Source organism: Peromyscus eremicus, chromosome 20 (assembly GCF_949786415.1).
Source record: "Peromyscus eremicus chromosome 20, PerEre_H2_v1, whole genome shotgun sequence".
NCBI classification, from domain to species: domain Eukaryota; kingdom Metazoa; phylum Chordata; class Mammalia; order Rodentia; family Cricetidae; genus Peromyscus; species Peromyscus eremicus.
Window position 1 is genome coordinate 46,113,482 of NC_081436.1, and position 17,748 is coordinate 46,131,229.

General features: G+C 41.7%; 1 protein-coding gene across 6 annotated transcripts in view; it reads left to right on the plus strand.

Moving 5' to 3' along the window:
• Positions 1-350: 350 nt before the first annotated feature.
• Positions 351-17,748, plus strand: part of Enpp2 (ectonucleotide pyrophosphatase/phosphodiesterase 2) — an 84,694-nt gene continuing 67,296 nt past the window's right edge. For 2 of the 6 annotated variants that reach the window (XM_059248139.1, XM_059248140.1), the window contains exons 1-4: positions 351-569; positions 797-896; positions 11,575-11,730; positions 14,664-14,789. In XM_059248139.1, coding sequence (XP_059104122.1) covers positions 537-569; positions 797-896; positions 11,575-11,730; positions 14,664-14,789 — 415 coding nt within the window. In that variant the 5' untranslated portion in view covers positions 351-536. The remainder of the gene's footprint in view (positions 570-796; positions 897-11,574; positions 11,731-14,663; positions 14,790-17,748) is intronic. The other 4 variants (XM_059248136.1, XM_059248138.1, XM_059248134.1 and 1 more) reach the window with 2 other exon arrangements.

The following is a 17,748-nucleotide window of genomic DNA, read 5'->3' on the forward strand; positions in this document are numbered from 1 at the left end:
AAGGACAGAGAGATTTATTTGGTTTACAGATTGTAATCTTTTTTTCTTGTTAAAAAAAAAAAACCCTGAAGTTGTGGAATTGAAGACCTGGAATAATTACATAGCAAAAACTTCGAGCTGTTGGGAAGTTCCGGGCAGTTCTGTTTCATTTTTATCGGATAAAATACATTTGGTTTCTCTTTTGACAAACCATGTATTTGTGAGGGAAGAAACCGAACATGCACTGTTATTGGCCACGGCTACACAAGAAATCCCTCTGTTGCCAAAGGATACCACATGAAAGTGTCTGTGTGAGGGGAGGGGCCGCCCGGGGGGGTGGGGCCAAGAAGGATGTTGCCTTAAGCTTCTTATGCCCAGAGTTGCAATTTGTGAACCAGCGGTGATGAAATCTAGCTCTGGACGAATCAGAGGCGCCTGTCAACTTCCCAGGTGGGATTGCTTGGAGTTAATAGACTGAACTCAGAGCCCCGAACGAACACAGTGCAGTCAGGGCACGCAGAGAACACTCCGCAGAGGCTTTCCAAGAATCCCTCGGCATGGCAAGAAAAGGCTCTTTCGGGTCATACCAGGTAGGCGGAGGATGCACCGACGAGCGAGCCGCTCGGTCTTCCGAAATCACTTCCATTTGAATTCGATTTTTTTTTTCTCTCTCTCTCCTTGTTCAAATCCAGACATCATCTGAGAATGCCTTTCGGAATCGGCAGGGCTGGGGTGGCTGTGCTCATCTGAACTGCTTCCATGAATTCTGAGTCCGTTTAATCTAGCCGTGCTTGACGTGATCTCTTTATTCCCTTAGGTGATATCTTGGTTCACTTTTGCTATTGGCGTCAACATCTGCTTAGCATTCACAGCAAGCAGGATCAAGAGGGCAGAATGGGACGAAGGACCTCCCACAGGTAAGAGGGGGCAGTTATTAGTGTTTCTGATTCTTTAACAGTACGGTGCACCTAGGCAATCCACGTCAGCACCTTCAGACATTCATTTTTCAGATGACCTTGAAGGGCAATTAATTTAGTCTATAATTTAGCTGTAAAGTGTGCTCTTTTGTTTTATTTTATTTGATATGTATGAATATTTTGTATGCATGCCTATGCATATCCCCTGGAACTGGAGTTATGGACAGTTGTGAGCCACCATGAGGGTGCTGGGAATTGAACCTGGGTCCCCTAGAGGAACAGCCAGTGCTCTTAACCACTGAGCCATCTCTCCAGCCCCCAGGTATGTTATTGTAATCAGAAAAATTGACTGTCACTTCTTAATAACTGACTTTACATTTTTGCACCCTGAAATTTATGAATATTGAAAAAGAACGAGAATCTTTGTTCATAAATAAAGCCAGGCTGACTGCAGAGAGAACAGGTATCGGTTTACTGATGGAGAGGGATGAGGCTGACAAGCTCCGTGTGATACAGAGGGGTGACACAGAGGGATGCTGCCATAAGCTGTAAAGTACATTATTTGCTACCAGAAAGTTATGTCCTAGGAGTGAGAAGAAAGGAAGGTTTTTTGTTTTTTTTTTTAAATGAAATTTTAGAAATTCAGAACTTTGGGACTAAGATTTACTGAGAGTAAGGGAACCCTCAAAGTGAGTCTCAAGAGCAGATCTGCATTCCCTGTGTTTTCTTCTGAAAGGAGGCAAGGTGAGTTTTCGGAGCCTGCCTGACTTCACTGACGCCGCAGCCGGAGTGAAAGGGGCGCCTTTGCAGCGCACCGAGCCGAGTGGGGCTTCATAAAGGAACGCTCGTGCTGGCCGAGGGGCCTCCGCCGACCTGCTCTGAGGCAATGACTTGGTTAATTTCCTGGAAATTGGAGCTGCTGCTGGTTTCAGAATTAAAAATTGCATTTGAAATGACTCTAGGCACTCTAGGGGGCAATGTTTGCTTCCCTTTTCCTGACATCACAGGATGTCTTCTGTCTTCCTGGGAATTTTGTGTTCCTCTGCATTTCTTGGTTGGAGCAGCATGAAACACCACTTGTCTTTACACCACCATAAATGTGTATTATTAAACAAGGGATGATGGGATAGTGAATCTCCCACACGGCGAGCAAGTTACTTGAATTAGGCTTGGGAAGGTTGAAGGAAGAGTAGGAAACGCGGGTGAGGGAGCTGAGGTGAGGCGTAGTTTGAAGGAAGGAGGAGAAAACAGATCTTAAGACATTGTGGCCCCAGGGAGCCCAAACGGACAAGACTTCATTGTGTTTCGTTGGGGACGGAGGAGAGGGGGTCACTGGGCCAGAAGAGAATGCTGTTTTTATTGGAGGCAAATGCTGTCTTCAAAGCCCTCTTTTTCACTCCTGCTAAGGCTGATTGTGACTAACAGACAGGGCCCTTGGTGTGGGCATGTGGCTCTGACAGCCACTGCCGGGTCTTTCCAAGGAGCCTAAAAGGAACCTTTTTCCTGCTTCCCTTAAATGATATCGACAGGAATAAATGGTGTTTCTTTAATAAGTGCATTATTTTCAAACTTGACTTTTTTTTGGGAACTGGATCATGAAGGTCCCAGCCTGGCACCCTGGGTCCATATTAGTAAGTGCTATGGTCACAGGCAAGTCACTTATAAAATTTCAGCCCTCAGCAGTGAGGATCAGCTTAGAAGTTTTCTATTTTTTATTTTAAAAAAAATCATCAATTATCTCTGTCCTGTTTCTTCCCTCTCTTAAGTGTGTGAGATCTCTACCAGAAAACTCAAAAAGTATAGATTAAATGTATTACCCCCTGAAAACATTACTTGTATAATAAACTACGTCCATATGCCATAGGAAATAGATACGAGAATGAATGTGTCAATATTGTCAATATTACTTCTGGGAAACTAGTCCAGTCTATAGTATAACTCATCAATTAGATAGCATTAAATATACTACAGAATACTTACGTCTTGAATTGTTTGATATAATCATTATCTTAAGCCTTCATGGTATCTAGTGATAGTTCACTTATGCCTACCTACCTATGTGAAGTGTAGTCTTAGGACGCCATACAATTTACACTCGAGTTTCAGGGTTTAGCTATTCTTCTGTGGTTTTTATTCTTAAACTTCTCTTTGATGCAGCTTACCTGCTGTCTGTGCACTGGGGTTCATTTCTGCTTAAATAGAAAAAAGCGAAGGTGCCTTTTAGAAAGTGGGGGAAAACGTAGTGTAGATGTTGTTCATATCTTTTTAAACGCTGACTACATTGGGAAGGGGGGTTTCTCCTAAATAACAAGTGATAGGCTGTTCTGACTACTAGCACAATTTTGGCATCAGAAAACATTGGGTGAATTTTTCCTACATCTATTAAAATAAGAGTTGAGAGAAAGCACCCCAATTTTTTTTAAACAACACTCTCAAGCTCCCAAGAAATCCTGCAAACTCACTGTCACCAGGTGTCTCACCAACAGGAGGAAGACAAAGAGGTTTTTTTTCAAGGCGTATAGCTTCTGGTTTAGTCCTGGTAGCTCCAGAGAATGTTTTGTATGCATGAATACTCACACTGCTGCACTGTGAACTGAGGTGTCTGCTCCAAGGCTGTGACCATGCAAAGAAACTTATAATTAACTAACTAGCACACTTGGTAGCTGGATTGATTGTTAGGAAGGACCTGGTCATCTATTAGGAGCAGAGGGAAATAAGAGTTCTCCCAGGTCCTGAGATGTGTAGGAAATGTCAAAAGACCAAAGTGACTTACAAAGCGCAGGAAATGGACACCAAGGTAAATGGGTGGCAGACATCAAATTTCAAAGGAAATTTAAGTGCAGTTTAATTGGATATCTTTGTTTCAAACATCCGACGTGGTCACTCCATTCGTCTTTGAGATGAAGAGAAAGTGTATGTGCCAGCAGTGGTCTGCATACTGTGTGTGGTGCATGTGGATGTGGTGTGTCTGGAGTCGTGGAGGAATCTGCATTACAGAAGTACCCAGGGAGACATAGTACTCTTTGAACTTGAAGCAAAGTGACTTTGGTATGACAAAATGGGATTTGTGAGCTTGTGAATACTTGGCTAATAAACATCCGATAACTCAGTCCAATTTATCATCATTTTTATTGGTTGGAAATGAGTGATTAAAAACACATGAGTAATGGATTTTTTGAGTACATATGAAATGAAAAGCATAACTAATAATTTTAGGAGAAAATAGAAAATCTTACTAGGGATGAGAAGGCTCATGTTCTTTGATAATTTTAGGAATCTCACTGTGCAGTTGAGAGCAATTTAAATAACAGCCCAGCAGAATGTAGGAAGATATAAAATGATGGTCAGTCATCACTCCGTGAGGAAAGTGGTCAGATAGGGTATAGTGCTCAGTGTGGCTTCATGTTAGACTGAACATAGAAACTGGGGAGTTTGAATCAATGGGATGAAATCATCTGACTTAGAATTCAGGGATGTCATAGACTTTGCAGTTTTCTGTTGAGTGGGGCTCAGTGGAGTGATTTTCCCATTTACTTATATATAGCAGAGAACTCTCTGTGCTTATATATCTGAAATTTCAGTGTGCTTTGTTCAACATAGATTTTTTCCTTTTTGTTTTTTTTTCTCGATATTTCTTTTATTGGAAATAGATGGTTTTTAAATACAGTATATTCCAATTAGGGTTCCCCCGCCAACTCCTCTTAGATCTTCCCTGCATCCCCTCTCATCTGAATCCACACTTCTTCTGTCTCAGAAAACCAACAGGCAGCTAAAGAAGAAGAATAAAAATAAGATAAAACAAACCAAGCACCAAACAAACCAGAATAGGGCAAAACAAACACTCAAACAGGAAGAAAAGAGCCAAAGAAAAGCACAAGAAACACATACAGACACAGACACACAGACACAGACATACATACATACATACATACAGACAGACAGACAGACAGACAGACACACACACACACACACACACACACACACACACACACACACACACGGATCCCATAAAAACCCGTGATTTTAAAAACTGATAAAAAACCAGCCAATCTTTCAAAAGAACACTCAAAATCCGGAGCCTGCGTATAAAATCTGAAAACTCCTTAGTTAATCAAAAGTAGGGTATAGCACGGAACGGCTCTAATCCCAGTAGTTGGGAGGCTGAGACAGGAAGGTTGCAAGTTTGAGGCTATTTGGGGCTACAGTGAAAGGCCCTGTGTGAATCAACTAAATTAAACAAAAGATCTGCCTTTGTTAGTCAGATAAATAATGTGGCTGTGCTGTGATGATCTGAAATTTTAACTGAGCAGCTGCTTACTGACATGAGAGTCACTGACTTGATTCTTCAATCAGAAGAAGAAAAGTTTTGAAAGCAAAATGACGTAAGATGAATGAATGAGCATAATGTGTGTCAGAAAAGGTATGTGGTGAAGCTTTTATATTCTCTTTAGTTATAAGGCCAGTGTCTACATTTGCAGTTGATGGAGCTGACAGCACCTAATTGGAAGTGATGACATGTTCTTGTTTGCTAGAAGATTGGCTACGTAGCTCTATGCGATTCATTACATTGAGTACTATTGAAATGGTCTAAAGTAGTGGTTCTCAACCTTCCTTTAATACGGTTCTTCATAGTGGGGGGATGACCTCACAACCATCCAATTATTTACGTTGGTACTTTATAACTGTAATTTTGCTACTGTTATGAATTGTAATATAAGTATTTTTGAAGATAGAGGTTTGCCAAAGGGGTCACGCAACCCATAGGTTCAGAACCACTGGTCTAGAAGTTAACCTCAAATATTAAAAGTTTTCATCTAAATGACACAGAATTCTGCTTTCTTGTAGTTTGTGAAGTTGTTCTACATACGACCATATTATGTGTATAGACACAGTGTTTTCAGAGTACAGATGTTTGAAAACTTGCCAGGTGGATCAGTTTATCCATTTCTGCCTGTCTGTCTCCATCTTCCCTACCTCTCTATCCCACCTTCCCCTCCGCTGTGGAATCTGGCCCAGTAGTTCTAAAGACAAGAGAGAACAGTGGCGGTTTCTAGAAAGTTCGATATTTAGGAAGCAGTGAAAACTGACACACGGGTCTGCGAATAAACCAATGGTGCTTGCTGGCGAAGGGATGATACCAAAGCACCCAGAGAACATGGGGGGAGGGGCATCTCAGTCAAGAAGGGATGATGCAGAAGAGGTGGATGACCGCATTCCAGGCCCTAGCCGAGCGGCACCCTGAATGCCCACCACATGTTCCAAGCCTTGGCTGGCAGGTTACACTTGGGACAGGACAGCAGACCCAAGGGAACTGGTTCTGTTTTCATGCTTTTGAGAGAAGGAGCCGGCATATGATCAGCCCACAGGCCATTTCAGGGCTGTGTTTTCAGCAGACAACCTGCGCTGAGCACCAAGGACAACAGGAGGGATAGAGAGGGGACAACATGTAACCCTGCCAGTGGGACCAACCTGGTAGAAGAAACTTAAGTCCATCGAGCTTGGGGCTAGGCTGAAGTCCTTGAAACTTTAAACATCACCTCTCCTATTGACCATCTTCCAGATTTGAATTTTCTACTTAGCTGGGAGATTTAGAGAGAAATATGATTGAGAGTATAGGATGGAGTCAGTTTTGGTAACAGCCCTTGTCCATCAGTTAGACTCTTCCCAGTTGTCCAATTCAGTTGTCAATAGTTCATGGTTTTTATACGTCTGCAGAATAAATGATACCAAAGGCTTATAGCTTTAACTCTAGCTCTCCCTCCCTCCCTCCCTCTCCCTCTCCCTCTCCCTCCCTTTCCACCTCTGTGTATACAGTGAAATGAAATGTCCTTGAAAAGGGGTTTTATTTAACTAATTTAAAGTAATCTTGCCTGTTCTTATCTGAATTACAGATTTGAAAGAAAGAAATTATAATTTACATTTGCATTTTGTTAAACCATGAAATTATACTTCGGTGAGAAGGAGCACACAGCATGGGCGGTGTTGCAGATTGTAATTGTGTAATATCCATTTTAACATTCAAGGTCCCTCAGAATCGTCTTATATAGACCTGTAAACGTTTGCTTTTTAAAATTAGAGAATAGACTTCATCTCTGACGTGAAATAGCATCATTTGAAGATGCAGATTAAAGGCAGCTTATAATTTCAGTGTCACAGGAGTCCTGGCAAACGCCCCATCACACCCTCTTCTTCTCACTTGTGAATGCTTGTCATTGGCTTGCTCTTTTGTCTTTCGTATTCTGTGATTTTTATGGCTTTCTCAGTACCGATGGAAATTTTGGGATGGCAGCAATTCATTGCCATGTTGCTTTCCTCCTCTCAATGAGTTACGGAACTGAAGCGCCCATGTTTCTCTTCTGTTGAGATCAAATAAAGAGGGGTTTACATTGCAAAACTCTGGCACGTTACTGAAGACCCTTTCCATATTTGATATTAGATCAATTCTAATAAAAAGACAAGTCTTCAAAAGGTCTATGGCTAGTGAGATGCCTCAGTGGGGGAAGGTGCTTGCTACTTAAGCCCAGATGACCGACGTTCATGGAACTCATGTAAAGGTGCAAGGAAAGAACCAATTCCACAAAGTTTTCATCTGACTTCTACATGTGTGCCATAGCACGTGCACCTGCACACATGCATGTTATCCACATGAATAAGAAAATAATAAATAAAACTCCCCCCAAACAAAACAAAACAAAACAAATCGATCCTTAGGTTGGATGTAGGAGAAGGACAAAGACTTTGGGCATTTTTTTGTTTTAAAGCTAGTGTGCAGAGGGTGACTTGTAGAATAAACAGGACTATGCTTGTTCTGGCAGCAGGGAGAAGGGATGGAGTAGACCTTGGAAAGGCCAAGTGAATTTTCAATTCAAGCACTATTTTGTTTTTATTGATAGACTGATTGATTTTTTTTTTTTTTTTTTTTTTTGAGACAGGGTCTCACTGTGTAGCTCTGGCTGTCCTGGAATTCAGTATGTAGACCAGGCTGGCCTTGAACTCACAGAGATCTACTGCTTCTGCCTCCTGAGTGCTGGGATCAAAAGCATGTGCCACCAAGTCTGGCTCTCTTTTTGTCTTTAAAGCTAGAACATTTCAAGGTCCTTGGGGTCATTGGATGAGAAAGTCTCTTTCATGATCTTTCCATTTTTCTTCCTGATGTTGTTAGTTTAATTTGCCACTGTCATCTGAGAATGAATTTCGGCCCATTTCCCCTGATTCACACGGGAACTCACTCCTAACGGAAGCTGCTGGTAGCCTGACCCTGCCCATCTTTTCTGAGATGGTTTCTGCAGTAGAGATGCAGCTTTGACAGCTGTCTAAGTGGACATCTTGGCAAGCAGGTCCATAGCTGAGAAGGCAAGCTGTTGAGTGGAGTGCAGTCCTCTCCAAAGATGGCAAGGGGAAAATTGAGAGAATGGCTGTGGTCAAAAGAAATGTTTACAAAATCACCTTGTGTGGACGGGCAAAGAATGATCACTACCCAGCTTAGGAAGTGTACAGGCATTTTAAAATAAAGGAAGGTCTAGGGAAGAGATTTCGATGAGGAATACAAACACGGAGCATAGACAGTATTACTGGCTGGGACCCCACAAAGAGGGCACGACGGGACGCGAAAGAAGAGCTGGTTGTACAGTTTGGGATCCCATGAAGAGAGGGGTCCTGGGACAGCTCTTCCCTCCTCTCCATCCCGTCTCCACCCCACCTCTTCTGGCCCCCAGCCTCACTGTGGCTTTCTACAGTACTTAACCTGCTACTAATCACGGAGAAGAATATGGAGGAAAAGAATAAGGCTAGAAGCCTGAGCAAGTGAGGACTAAGCAAGGGAGGGGAGAACCGATTGCCACTGGCCTTCAAGTCCTGGCTGGGGTGAGGTTGGGGCCAAGAGGACAGGGCCTGGCAGATCTTCACAGTCATTGGGAAGATGGAGATACCACTGTAGGGGTGAACACCGGGAGACCTAGGGGATCCCCTTCCCACCCTTTCTCTTGGCCTCCAATTCACTCCTGTCCCCTTCCCTGACTTGGTGCTCAGAGGCACCTCACTAGGGATTACAACCAGGGTCTAGATGAGCTTGAATCTGAATTGAGTTTGTATTTCTAGCACCCTGGGTTTTTACATGTTTGGTCTTTTTGTTTTTGTTTGTCACCCCTCGATAAAGGATGTATATTCAAAAAAAAAAAAAAAAAAAACGCCTCCAGACTTCTTCTCATTACCTTGGCTATTAGAATAGCTGGGCGCATTTACAGACACCGCTCATGGGAGCGATTACTACTTTGAATTTATTAGGCAGCTGTTGGAATGATTCTATCCAAGCACTACCCTTAAACAAAGAACATTCAATTACAAGTTTTTCACTCTTTTCCCTTTTGCTGTGGGATTCTTTTCCCCCTCTAGTTTTCCTTCTTGCGTGCCATGGTTTCTTATGGCTCAGCATGTACTGCTGATAGGCTGGCCAAAATCAACAGAAAAATTTGGTTTGTGGAGCAGAGGTAAGACACTGCGTTACAAACAGACATGATTTTCTAAACTGAATTGATGTGGTTCCTTTTTATTTCAACATCCCGGAATGAACTGTGAGAAAGCATTTCACATCTCACGGTCTAGTGGATCTGTTTGCTTCAGCTCAACTGATCTGATGCCATAAAGTCTAGGATTGGGTGATTCTGACTCTGAAGGGGACAGTTGACTAAGGGATGAACTACATACTCAGATAAACGGCATCAGTGCACTCAGCACGGTCATTTAATATCTGTTCTCTTGCATCTTGCTTTTTCTTGATTTTAAAAAAGATATATATATATATATATATATATATATATATTACAAAAATGGTAATTTTCTAAATACAGAAGTTACAAATATCATGTCATAAATAATATTTGCTAAGACCTGTTACATATATTGTGATATATATTTCATCTCGCTATATGCATGGAAAATAGAAGACAATGAACAAAACGGCCAGACAATTATCTGTGAATTTATAAAATGTTGCAAATTTCAAACTAGGAAATGTTTTGTTTTGTTTTTGAAATGCTATTTTTAAACAATAAACTCATGTATTTGGTTTTATTTCTGGACCTCATCCATAGTATTGATGAATGTATTTCTTAGTACCAACCTTAATTATTTACCTTCAGAATATACTTTTCTATCTTGTCACTGAATTGCTTTTTCCTTTGGATACCTTATCTATCTATCTATCTATCTATCTATCTATCTATCTATCTATCTATCTATCTCTATCTATCTATCTATCTATCTATCTATCTATCTATCTATCTATCTATCTATCATCTATTGAGGCAGTGTTTCTCTGTGTAGCTCTGGCTGTCCTGAAACTTGGTTTGTAGACCTCAAACTCAGAGATCCACCTACCTCTGCCCCCCCAAATGCTGGGACTAAAGCTGTGTGCCACCACTACCCAGTTTCAGTTGGCTTTTTCTATCCTCTCAACTCTCTAGAATTCTGGATATTTTTCTTTGTGAGTGTAGCGAATATTTTGGTTTAGGATGAATTAGGATTTTTGTGGTATTAATATTTTTTATCTTTAAAATTGTATGCCTATGATTTAACTAAATTTTTCTAGAATTGTCTTCTTCATAAAGCTTTAGTATATTCTTTTATAAAAGGATTTCATTTTTTAGTGTGTGTGTGTGTGTGTGTGTGTGTGTGTGTGTATGTACAAAAGAGTGCAGTGCCCATGGAGGCCAGAGATGAAATCAGATTCCCTGGTGCTGGAGTTATAGTTAGTTATGAGCTACCCAATATGGATACTGGAAACCAAACTTAAGTCCTCTGTAAGAGCAGTATGTGCTCTTAATCATTGAATCATTTCTTCATATGTATTATTGAATTCATATCTTGATTTTTTCATTTAAATGCTATTATGGGTAGACCTTCTAGTTAATTTTCAATTGTATGTTACCCACATACAATGAATTTGTTCAATTTTCATCTTATCACATTCTTTCATTTATTAAACTTTGGTTAATTTTTGAGATTTTTAGATTATATCACATGCAAACAATGATACAGGATTTGTTTTGGCCATGTGGCGTTTGTGTTCCAATAACACTAGATTGACATGGCTTTTATGGTGAGAAGAGATTGCAAAAGTGCTCAGCTCTTATCATATGTGTTCAGACTGTTTTTAGACCACTCCCACTCAAATTTCCTTACAGTGTTGTTGGTGGGGACAGCTTTACACCCAAAATCTTGCTACGCAACCCAGACTGGCCTTGAATCTTCTTTTCTTTCCTTAGTGCTTGATCATGCTCAGCTATCAGGATGGGTTTTAAAAATAGGAAATGAACTCTTCTTTCAATAGGGGCACTAGCCATTTCATAGGCATAGTCCTAATCAAAATCATGAGCAGAGCCAGCATTTGTTACTCTGTTTATATTTGGTATCCTGGTATGCAGATCACACGGGTTGTTTCATTCAGTACTCATTACAATCTAGAATTACTTTTACGAACCTCTCACTTTACAAATAAGGAAACCATGGTTTAGGTAAGTTGGGCAACATGCATGAGGTACCCAGGTAGCAGGCGCTGCAGACAGGCTTCTCATGCAGAGTCTGATGGCATTTCCACACCAATTGCTTCCAAATGCCACTCCTTCACTGGTGACATGAGCACTCCCTAAGCTGTTGTCTTTGCCTGTTGTTCGAACGGCAGTGTTATCTGACTCTCCGTGGACCAACACCTCTGGATCCTGCAAGGGTAGATGCTTTGAACTTCAAGAGGTTGGACCTCCTGACTGTCGGTGTGACAACTTATGCAAGAGCTACAGCAGCTGCTGCCAGGACTTTGATGAACTCTGTTTGAAAACAGGTATGTGACTTCCGGATGCTTCTCCCCTCCAGGAGACGGCTTAGCGGCTCCTAGCTGTTGATGCACCTCCGCTTTGGCCTACGCACATAGTGGAATAAGTTTGTTTCCTGAATGACTGATGGTTGTATGAAGAACGTACTCTGTATGAATAACTTGGCTCAGCCATTCGCGGCCCAGCCAAAGACGGCACTTTCCAACGGCAGGCACTGTAGATTGGTTTTTAAAAGCATTTGAGGCCGGGCCTTTGTCCATTTCTCTCAGTTCCATCTCTTCCTGACCACCTCACACTCACTACTAGGGTATGTGGGCTACCGCTGGGCACATTTTGAAAGTACTAGGTTTAAAACTTTAATTCCCTGATTTCTGTGCAAATGGAAAACATTTATGGAATCGGCATGGGGTCTTGTGCTCTGGGGCAGCTCTGAAATCATCTTCTAAAGTTTTCCTGATTTTATTTATCCTGTAGTAGAATGGTCATTAGAACATATGAGCTATTGAATGAATGCACACAAGCCAAGGAAAAAGTATTCTTGGGCACTTTTGTCATCATACTTACTCTGTTTTCAAAGCCCAATGTTTTTAGATAGGACTTTGGAGTATCTTGCCTGTTCACGGCCATGCCTCTGCCCCTGGGCAAAAACCTCATTCAACCTACCTAAGAAAAGTGGCAAGGACCCCACTTTGAACACTGGAGACAGATTTCTTAGCTCCCCTGACAAATTATTGCTTCCATGCATGTGTGGTATTTTGGAAACCCCAGTTTACCATTGCTATGTGTCTGATCTTTTTTTATATTATTGGAAATGATACATTATTGCTTTTACTTAGACCTTAGTTTCTGATTTATTTGAAAATCAACATAAACTCCCTTACTAACTAGGACCTATTTCTCCCTCAGCCTGCAAACTATAGGGGTTTCACTAGGTTATATTTTGCATAATGCATTTTCAAAGTGTTCAGATATGTTTTTGTTGTGCATTTCCTGTGGAACTTTTACCAGGTTCTTCAGCTATGACTTCGTAAGCTTAAGAGCTGAGGCTCTTGTAAATTGAATGCATGGGTAGAACAGATGTCCCACAGATCTCTTTTACTCTAAGACATAATTGCAAGCTAGCAATCTGTCTGCTTAGCATCAGATTTTAGAACATTCTATGTTTCTGCCGTACTTTGAGTATCTTGCCCCTGATGAGTTACGTCAACCTTCCAACATTCTCGTCTTAAAATTCCTTGCACTTCTGATACTGGCTTCATTCTCTTTGAATGTAGCTCATGCCTTTCTTCCTAGTTTAACACAGACGATAGCAACATTTTGTAAAACACTTTATTCTCCTGTGTCTAAAGTCAACATGTTTTGAATGTGGAAGAATCAAATGTCAAATAACAATAAGAAGTTGAAAGGAGAAAAGTTTTTTGAGGTTCTGCTACAGGAAGCAAGCTTAAGATTTCTGTATAAACTCTCCCTGGTTTTTTTTTTCTCTTTGTTTAGTTTGTCTGGATATTGTATGTATAGTTATGTGTGTATGTATATACAATCACGTGGTAGGCAGAATCTATATCTATAAGGCTTTTAAAACACTATCTTTTCATAATGCTCCATCAAACAGCTGGAACATCATCCACTGACTATTCCACCTCTATCTATTCAACTACCTAGCAAGGGCTCCTCTTGGTAGAATGTCATGAAGGAGCAGCCTTGCTTTAGAGCAGTGGTTCACAACCTTCCTAATGCTGCGACCCTTTAATATAGTTCCTCATGGTGTGGTGACCCTCAACTACAAATTATTTTCATTGCTACTTCATAACTGTAATGTTGCTACTGTTATGAATCACAGTGTAAATATCTGTGTTTTCTGATGGTCTCAGGCAACCACTGTGAAAGGGTCATTCATCCTCCAAAGGGGTCACGGCCCACAGGTTGAGAATGGCTGGTTTAGCAGCCCATTGCTTCTTTCTGCTGACTGCACATCTTGAAAGATGGAGGCTTGAAGTACCCAAGTGTATTTTGGTTCAGAGACACTTTCCTTGAACATTCCCTCAGTAGCTCTACTACAGTCTCCTTCACGCATTCCCATGGCTGAACAATGGTGCCTGTTGGTTACCTCATGGATCTTTCTCTCTTGGATGTGAGCTCCAGGAAGACAGAACTCTTGTCATTTGCTCTTCACTGAACCCTCAGCACTCAGGGTATGGAAAACAACAAGACAGTCAGATTATGAGAAAAACTAAATATCTGGATTCACCATAAAAGCTCCTTATGTTACAGTCCTCAGTTTCAAGAATCATAGTTCATTTCCAATCCTGTTCTAAGGACATTTAATAAGTATTCAATGAACACCTAGAATGTGCCAGTTAATTTCATAGTCTTATATCTGAAGTGAAATATAATAGTGAAATATGTTTTTTTAAACTTTTCATAAGACTTGTAGTTTATTGGCCAAAAAATTTAATTAAAAATATGACAATAGCACTGGGATTAAAATGAAATGTTTCTTTGAAGAATTGAATCTTGAGCTATCACTCAGGCAGGACTGTAACCCATTTAGTGACCTCCTTAGAGGCAGGGAGCTTCATTGGCAGTCACCACATTTTGGTCAGTTAGGATTTTGAGGGCATTAATGCTTCCTTATACTTTCTCTTTTTGTGGTACTTAGGGCAGTTCTGGAGGGGTGGGGATTCTTTGGCTTTCTGGGTTTTGTTTTTCTATGAGAGCTCAGTTGTGCTGTGAGTTTGCCCTCTGCTTTGAAAAATGAGAAATTCATCCTATCTGTCAGCTCTCCAAATGTCTTCTCGGCCTCTGGCTGACTCAAGTTTCACAAACAGATTAAATGATGTGGGCTTCTGGCTCTTTGCATTGGAACCTCTTGTAAGCAGCTGCGGCCCCTTTCATTGGGTTTGTGCGCAGCAGTGAGAGTGTTTCGCTGTGATGATTTCAGCTCGTGGCTGGGAGTGCACCAAAGACAGATGTGGAGAAGTACGAAACGAGGAGAATGCCTGTCACTGCTCAGAAGACTGCCTGTCCAGGGGAGACTGCTGTACCAACTACCAAGTGGTCTGCAAAGGTACGTGCTTTTAGACAACCATGAGAGATTAAACACGGGGCATACCCCAAGATACCTTGAATTGCCTGGGTGTAACGTCTAACATGTGGGGATTGGAGGTGGGGAAGAATTGCATTTTTTTATATACTTATTTGATGTGTATGAGTGTTCTGCCTGCATGGATATAGACACACCGTGGGTGTGCAGTGCCTGTGGATATCAGAAGGGGGTGTCAGATTTTCTGGAACTAGAGTTATGGATGGTTATAAGCCACCATGTAGGTGCTGGGAACTAAACTTGAATCCTATGAAAGAGCACCAAGTGTTCTTAACCACTGAGCCTTCTCTCCAGCCTCAGAATTATAATTTTATGTATGTGAGTGTTTTGCCTGCATGCATGCATGTCTGTGAGCCACATGCATGTCTGGTTACCATGGAGATCGGCAGAGGGTGTCAGATCCCTTAGAACTGGAGTGATGGATGGTTGTAAGTTACCATGCAGATGCTAGAAATTGAACCTTGGTCCTCTGGAAAAACAGTAGGTGCTCTTAACCATTGAGCAGCCTCTCAGGTTCCCAAGACATGTATTTTTAAAATAAATTTTACAGAATTGGTTCTTTGATAACTTTCATGTATTGTAGATAGTGCTTTCTATTTACCGTAGTCCTTCACCCATTTTCATCTCCCTTCTACGCCCATTCTCCCCTTCCCCATAAGCACGTTTCCCACATCTATGACATTTTATTTTAAATTCCATGGAATGTAACCATGTCCAGCTATGTATGACCTTAGGTTTAAGGTCCTTAGAATTCAGCAGCAGCCAGTGGGTCACGGCAGTTCCCTCTTAGGCTGATGCTTAGCTGCTGGCAGCCTCATTCTTGTGCAGGCCCATTGCAGGCACCTGCAGCCGCCATGGGCGTATGAGCGCATTGGCTATGCCATGCTCAGCAGACAGCATTTTACAGCTCCTCTCCCTGTCCTTACACACTTAGGTTCTTTGCACGCTTCTTCCACAATGTTCCTTGAGCCTTAGAGTGGGTTGTACAGATGTCCTCTTTAGGGCTGAGCATTTTACTAGGAAGACCCTGTTAACTGTGGGCAGGTCCATTCCCTAGGCAGGGGCTCCGGGACTGTATACCATGGAGCTGAGCACTAGCAGGCAGTTTTGGCTTCTGTGCTTTCTAATTGTGAACAAGGTAAGATGGGCTGCTTCAAATCCCTGTTGCCTTACTTCCCTCTTCCATGCTGGACTGCCCCTTGATGCATGAGCTGAAACAAACCCTTTCTCCTTGGAGTTGCTATTTGCAGAGTGTTTTATCACAGCGACAGGAAAAGAGACTCTGTGGCAAAGAGTAAATCACAGAGTCCCTTGAAACATCGGAGCATGACTTTTGTTCTCAGTGGATGTAAGCTGTTGGCCAAGGCCCTAAGCAGCAGCTTAGGGCTGGAGGTGCTTGCTGGTAAAGGTAATAAAGAATCAACAGATTTGGTTACACCCAAAGCCTTATTTTATAATATGTATGTGCATGTGTGTTGATGGTAGACTATGATGTTTTTATGATCTTAATGGCCAGTGGCGTACAGAACACATAAAAGTTACAGCTCCATTTATCAAGACATTTAAGGAAGCATGACAGCCACTTAGAGATGTTTAAACAAGAAAGCATGATTTTTTAAAAATCTCTCTAGGTTACATCACCTCTTATTTCCTAAATTAAGACCTTTTCCTCTCTGGCACAGAATGTTTACGAAGCGTTTCTGTTAAATGACTTCAGGGAAGGGCTAGTTAGGCAGATAGCATGTGCAAGATCCTGGATTAAATCCCTACTTAAGAAAAAAAAAAGAGATTTCATGAAAGGAGGAAGTCGTTTCTGTGAGGTGTAAGTGGCTCTGGAGACCTTCCTTTACTGCTATTGCGTTGTGAAGCTTTCTCCACTCTAACAGTTATGCTCTCATTTTGAAGCATGACATTCATCAAGAATTTATTTCTCTTTTCCTTTTAATCTTTATGTAGTAAGTATAACAGGAAGACATCAAGGCTATTAAGAGAAGGAAGGGGAAAAACAAGGAGAAAGGTCTTTGGATCCCATCAGCCACTGAATCATGACAGGTTAAGGCCATTTTTGGTGGTTTGAATTCTGATTTCAATACTGTAGTGAGCTTCACGTGGCTGCCCTGAGCTACTCAATCTTTGTAAAGGTAATTCAGCTTCCTTACTAGCCTATATGGTCATCCAATAGCCAGATGGTTCTGGGCCATGGGAGACTTCCAAGTGTTCTATATATGGGAGGAAATTCTGTAAGATATTGGTCACAAGTTTTACGTCAGTTCAAGACAAGTAATTTTTGTCTATCTTAGAGAAACTTAAGGTAAATGCTTATTGACAATTCTGTTTTCAAAGAATGCCGACTTTATATCTCTTGCATTGTTACACCTTTTTATGGATGAGATATCTCACAGTTTAGAGGCTTAAAGTCCCCAATTGGAAAGTCCCATCTGTTTGACCTTTGATGATGACTTTTGGGCTACATTGTAACAGGGCAGATTCTACCACAATGAAGGCATTTCATTCTTTTTTTTTTTTTTTTCATTTTTCTTTATTAAGAAAACTTCTACTCACTCTACATACCACCCACAGATCCCGCCTCTTCCCTCCTCCCACCCCCCAGTCCTCTCTCCCAAGCCACCCCACATCCCCACATCTCCCAAATCAAGGTCTCCCATGGGGAGTCAGCAGAGCCCGGCACACTGAGCCTAGCCAGGTCCAAGCCCCTTCCCACTGCACCAAGGCTGCACAAGGCGTCACACCACAGGCACTGGATTCCCAAAAGCCTCCCCATGCACCAGGGATGGATCCCAATCCCCCTGCCTGTGTGCCCCCAAACCAGTTCAAGCCAAACAACCAGAAGACGTTTCATTCTTGTGGGAACTAATGAAGTCCTAAGATACATGCATTCATCTCTTGTGAGAATGGTCCTCCC